This window comes from Vollenhovia emeryi, unplaced genomic scaffold (genome assembly GCF_000949405.1).
Source record: "Vollenhovia emeryi isolate VEMERY1.0 unplaced genomic scaffold, V.emery_V1.0 DF939149.1, whole genome shotgun sequence".
Classification (NCBI taxonomy): Eukaryota; Metazoa; Arthropoda; class Insecta; order Hymenoptera; family Formicidae; genus Vollenhovia; species Vollenhovia emeryi.
The window spans coordinates 556,681-563,110 of record NW_011967217.1 but is presented as its reverse complement, the minus strand read 5'-3'; the positions used below and the strand labels follow the sequence as shown (position 1 = coordinate 563,110).

The 6,430-nt window shown below is 40.7% G+C and overlaps 1 protein-coding gene across 12 annotated transcripts in view; it reads left to right on the top strand.

The window, feature by feature from the left end:
• The window catches only part of LOC105565752 (microtubule-associated protein futsch-like), a 100,043-nt gene that overhangs the window by 59,033 nt on the left and 34,580 nt on the right, over positions 1-6,430 (top strand). For 9 of the 12 annotated variants that reach the window (XR_001009219.1, XR_001009220.1, XR_001009222.1 and 6 more), the window contains 4 exons: positions 2,093-2,170; positions 5,550-5,774; positions 5,926-6,086; positions 6,162-6,373. Coding sequence is in view for 3 of the 12 variants with exons in the window: in XM_012019196.1 (XP_011874586.1) it covers positions 2,093-2,170; positions 5,550-5,774; positions 5,926-6,086; positions 6,162-6,373 (676 nt within the window). In the remaining 9 variants the exon portion in view is untranslated. Of the gene's footprint in view, positions 1-2,092; positions 2,171-3,503; positions 3,525-5,549; positions 5,775-5,925; positions 6,087-6,161; positions 6,374-6,430 lie in introns of all 12 variants that reach the window. The other 3 variants (XR_001009217.1, XM_012019197.1, XR_001009218.1) reach the window with 3 other exon arrangements.

The window sequence follows — 6,430 nt, the reverse complement described above, 5'->3', positions numbered from 1 at the left end:
GAGTGTTAACACTCAAAACTTGAGTGATTTTTCCGCAAGGGTTGCACCGCACTGAACAGTTGCGCAACACGTTTCAATATAAATATCTTATTCAATTTAAACTATCCATACTTCATTAAACCGTAACAATAATGTTGCCTATCAAGAATTTGTCACAAGTGTTCATAATCGTAATAATGTTTTTCTGATTCAATCTTGAAGCAAATATCTCCTTCTGTTGGTAGTCGAAACATAAAAAGAGCATTAAAGAGATCAAGTTATAATTGCATGGTGTGCCGTATATAACGTTGAAGTTATAACATTACAATATGATCGAGATTCGACGCTCGTTTAATATCTACGAGTTTGAACTTCTTCGATAGCGAGAAAAGTGTCTTACGTATATGTAACATTGAAAATTCTATCGATACGTGCATTTACGAAACTTCGAACGATTATTATTACTCTGCGGAAACTAGTCTCAATTTTAAAGAAACTTTGATAACGCTTCGTCTTCTTATCCGATTTTGGAAGACTTTAGAGATCGGGCTTTAACTCGAAAGTCTCGTCGAGCTATGTAACGATTAATCCTTTACGATTTTCGTGACAAATGATGTAATGTGTAGGAAAGTAATTTCCCAGTTTGATTCTCGGTGTCAAAATTTCGCTCAGTTTTACACGCAGCAACCTTTCTCTATTGTAAATTACGGGGACTTTAGGTGGGACAAATATCGTTATCCAATATCACGAGAAATACAATCCGCGGTATAACGCGGCCTTGTACTCCGGTGTACATAACGCGATTGATGTTGATTGGTACTACGAAACAATAATGATGTGTATTATAGTATGATATAGTTGTGTGTTGGTGAAAGTTTCCTGCTGTGATTAACCCCACGGGTGGATTGGCCGCCCGATAAATTACCCATTACGTTAATTTCACTATTTTCATTTCTGATTGGTAATAGAACGAATTTCGTGTAATTACAAGCAGCGCGGTGATCGATGATTGTATTCGCTTTATTATTTTATTTCGGACTTTATTCTTTTAGACTTTTATTCCCGTAATTGAAATCACTTATCAACGCTGATAAACTCGTGATAAAACATTATGGAGCAGTCGTACTTGTAAAATAAATAACGCCAATAAAATATCAAATGAGAAGAAACAATTGTACACTTTTTGCGAATCCGGACGAATGTGTATAATATGACTACGTCACCGTTATCAGCGCACGATCGTTGATAGCCTGTCCGTGCCTAATATCCATATACCATAATGGACGACATTTTGCTCAAGTCGCGTGCGATATTTGCATAATCATTCAAGTCTGCATTGGGTTTACGGAGCACGTGGTATAAATTAACTCGGAGCTGCTCTAAGAAAAAGGACTTTCTCGGTGTAAATGCATCCGATTATGGAGGGGAAACTGGTATGGCACGTATATGAAATTCTAGCTGAGATATCTGGATGCTCACGAAATATTCTCGTTCGCTCATTTCTTAAATAATATAAGTTGACTGGTTACTGTGAGATTTAGAATAATCACAGGATCTCGCAACACGTAACAAACGTAGTATCGAAACATTTTCGCGATAGTATATTGCTCATAATGAATTTTGCTACAATTTGTTTTACCTTTCATGACAGGACTTGCGATAGTTATTCAGCTCGACAAGAACGCTTGATGTTCTCGTTACAGCCTGCTTGTTCGTAGCGGAGTTCGATTACTTAGTGTCTAGCATGCTGTTACTCACATTACACTTGGATGAACGATTCTTTGATTAGCAATGTAACTTCGTGTATCACTGACGACTCGTACTAACCGCCCGGCTGGTTTGAACAGAATTAAGAATGCGCGCGACCATGGGAAATTCCTCTCGGTAGAAAATCTATTCCGCCTGTCTGTTTAACAATGATACAATGATCCTTGATCGAGCCAATCCTGCACATGGCACTGTGCGTTTGAAAGAAAAGCACAGAGCACTTCTCTAATGATTTGAAAATGAATGCAGTGGCAACAGAAAGGGTGTTACTTATACGAGATAGCATGAGCATGATAAGCGAGATTATTCATTTGGGTAATCAAATTCGGTTTTGTTCTGAGAATAGCGAGTCCCTAGAGTCCCTATGCACCTCGCTGGCAGCTCTCAGTACCGCACCGAAAGGACAAGGAATGTGGAGGGACAGGTACACCATATATCCTTTACGTTATCTTCCCTTTCCGAATCTGACAAGCAATTTTGCTTGGTAAATTTCGGATAATGATACGCAAAATGCAATTATTGTTAGCGACAATATTAATAACTCACAGATTTCATGTCGCCAGTAGTTAAAACCAAATGATATGTAATTTTTAAACGACCTACACTAGCCAATGGTTTTATTTAAAAAAAACAATTTTTTTAAATAAAAACATTGGCCAGGTTGTTTAAAATGGTGTAGGTCGTTTAAAAATTACACATCATTGACAATATTAATGATATCTAAAAAATGACGTCATGTTCTGCCTCTCGTGAACCTAAGCTCGGTTCCTTTAATTTATTACACTGAACATTTGATACAATATCGCTTGAAAAGGACCATGGTCGAAACGTTGTGAGTTATGAACATAAAAATTGCCAGACATGGTCAAGTTATCATTGAAGTCTTAAAAAAAAGGAAAGTTCCATTTAGAAATAATAGCGCAGTTATAGCAGTCTGTCCGAATAGGGACGAGAGGGCGTTAATTTGAGCATGCTGTAATACTTGAGAGAAAGAATCGTTCTTCCAACAAATTGTTAAATAGTAGAAAGTAGGAGGTTTCAACGTTTGCAACAGCTGCCGCTGGATGTTTTTCTCTCATACAATTAATTAGTTTAAGTTGAATTACTTGGCGCGGATTACGCGACGAAATCTGTTTCGCACTAATTAGCTGGATAACAATTTCGAAACTGGCGCGTTTCTCAGCCGGTGAAGAGATCCAAGTTGACTCGCACGGCCTCGCGTGCAATTGCGAGCGAGACCAGGTTCGAATTCAAACAGATTTCGGAGCGTCATTATTTTAAGTTCCTTCCGCGAGGTATGTCTTCTTTTCGCAGAGTGTGAGTGCGTTGCGTCTCTTTTTCTCTCTACTATAATACATAATTATTATTGTTACTTCTCGTTTCGTAGTCGTGTACAATAGAAAAGTGGCTTGCGTGTGATGAGTGCACTTTATGAAGTGATCAGCGACAATCATATTCATATCATCATCATCATCATCATCATCATTATCATTACCATCACGAACAGGAGCACATTTTACGAAAAAGCGAAACAAAACAGAAAAAAAAGAACAAGAAAGAAAGTATTCGGACACAGTAAAGTATCAGACGTGTCGTGCTGATTGTGACTTGACGAACGAAAATTCTGTAAAAATGTGCTGATACTAGCGATATATCATCTATTATGCCATCTCATCATCATGTTTATGAACGAATGAATACTAACGCGTGTTTTATTTTGTTCCCGATCCTCTCTGTTATTTTATTTGCGCTACTAGCAGAATTCCACAGTGGAGAAAGTAAGTGATCTTCTCTCATCAATCTTAGCTTCTGCAATTTGCCGTGTACATACATCACACCCCCTTTCGATTCTCTCTCGATTATTCTTCCTCCCGTCGTTACACACAGCCTGTATCTGTTGCGGCACAACCCCCTGTAGCTGACTCTTATTATTCTTAGAAACTTAGTATGTTGCTCAGCGAACGCAGCTCGTTCAACGCACAACACGTCGGAAATGTGATTTATATAAAATAAATTTAATCTCTCGGAGAACTGATAAAATTTCACACGAGAAACAACGCGCGACGAGTGAAACAGCAGTTGTAAAGTTATCTCGGTTTTTCCACGTTACTCGCGGCGCGGCGGTGAATTATTCAGTGGAAACGTACGTAAGCGCGTCGACGAATCCGTGTGGAATTTAAAATGAAAAAGAGGAACGAAGAAACAAATTAACTGCGGTTACTCTTTAATAACTGCGCACTCAAATGGCCGCATTAATCGACGCCGAGTGTCAATATCGCGGGAAACGTCCTTGTCGAGAGTTTACGTTCGCTGTGCATTGCACAATTCTCCTGTGAATGCTTCACGGGCGAATCAGTGGGTCTCTCAGCGCCGGCATCAGCTACAGTATGCAGGCTAGTTGAGAGCAGCTGAATGGAACCAATTTGTTTTGAATCGAGTTAGATGACACTTTCGTTGCCTTCAATGTCGGTAGTTTGGCGCTTGCGACTATATCACATCCATCCGACAGACGCCTCACGTAGGAATACCCATAGATTAGACCAGCATTCTGCGCTTCGAAGAAAGAAAGCCTTAACTCCGGAAATAATGCGGTCAAATAAATGCTGAGTTTGATCGTCCTGAGAAATTTTCATTTCTTCTCTCTAAAAGTCAACCGGTGGATTATCACTGAAAACGGTGAATAGTCACTGTTTTCAACGCTGGTTCACCGATTGGTTTTTAGAGAGTGGAGTTAAGCCTTTCCTTCTTAGGAGAACGGTATACGTAGCCGTTTTATTTATCTCTTATTTTGCCACATATTCACACGCACATATACTCTCCAAAAGTCAGGCAGTGCACCATCACTGAAAACAGTTATAAGTATAGCACTGCTTTCGGTGATAATCCACTGATTGGCTTTTAGAGAGTACACACACCTCGTGCAATTTGTTGTCATCTAGTAGAAGTATCCACGCAGATTCGACCTGTATAGATAGCTGTTTTATTTATCTCTTATTTTGCCGTACACCTCATTGCCGTATAATCTTATCCACATTACATCGAGCTAAATTACATTTACGCACAACAATTAAGTGTCGATGGAGCGTAGTACGAACTATCTCATTGTCACCGTAGAGAAGACACAGCTGATAATATCACAGTGTTAACGCGCTCGTAGCGCATTGTCTCTAAATGTTAACAATAATCTCATGAGATCGCCATAATCTCCGACTCGCGGATATATCACGCTTATAGTACAACTTCTCGAGAATTATGCTTTCCAGCTTTGCGCACTTTTCGTTGATTCGCGAATCAACGCGAACTACACAGTGCATTGTGACTGACATTAATGTTAGAATTATATCACGCATATAAGTGGTATATCATTTTTAATTTTTTTACCATGGTATTATTTCATTGCGATTTCTGTGAAATTTTGGTCGTTGCTATAACAATTAAAAATCATACTGTTTGATTTTTCTTATTATGTCGTCTACTGCGGGATGTTTCAGAATGCACACGATGTGCGACAGACTCATTCTATTTTTGTACGGAGCTTCACGTAAATTTCTGTAAACTACCTGATTTCGGCTACTTGATAAACTATTTGGTAGTTCGATGAAACGATTTCACGCGCATGTTTGATGAAAATAATGTCGAGAACACACGTATTTTGGGTACATAAAATAGACCTTGACTGTGCATCTCTTATAAGCAGCCTTCACATAATGCAATTTTTTTATTGCAATTTTTTATATCCCGGACAATTCCACGCGAGACGTGTCGTAAGCCCGAAAGTAACGCGTCCTCAAAAATCTCCTCAGCTTCCTGGTTTCCTTCTTGGTGGACGCGAGGGGCGGTGCGATGCGCGGATGCAGGCACAGCGGCGTCCGCGTGATTGTTCCACCGCGTAAGGCCGCGATGCCTATGCGCGTCACGTGCAGATATTTGAGGAGAGAAAAATTGACCAACCCGCCACCCTTGATGGAGGGAGAAGCGTTAGCCAGCCGCATCCTCGAATTGGGTCCTGTGGGTGCGAAATTCCTGGGGTACGTTCCTCGGACATCTTTTACAATTTTGTTTTTCCATTCCGATCTGCAGAGCTTACTGCGTATTTTCGAATTAACGATAAATGTAAATTGAAGACAGTTACTTCTGGCGACAGAATCCTCCTTAAACGTTAATTTTGTGTGTGTGTAGCCCTGTTATCATCGAGGTGCCACATTTTGCGTCGCTACGCGGAAAGGAACGGGAAATAGTGATTCTACGATCGGACAACGGGGAGACTTGGCGCGAGCACACCTTGGAAGCTAGCGAGGAGGCTGTCCAGGATGTGCTTAACGAGAGCTTTGAGGGTGAAGGTATGATTCGTGCAAGCTTCTCTTTCGCGATTCTCGAATGACGCGGCAGACACTGAGCTGATATTACCTTTCCAGAGCTAAGCCAGCTAGAAGATCTCCAGACGTCTCGTATCGTGAGGATACTCACTGTAGATTTCCCACATTACTTCGCGGTGGTAACTCGTATCCGGCAGGAGGTCCACGCGGTTGGCCCCGAAGGCGGCACCGTGTCGTCGTCCGCTGTACCACAAGTACAAGCTGTCTTCCCGCAAGCGGCCCTTACTAAAAAAATCAGAGTCGGTCTGCAGGTATTTGTCCGTTTCCTTTCGTCGATTGAATATGTTATATTTATTAACTCATCTGCA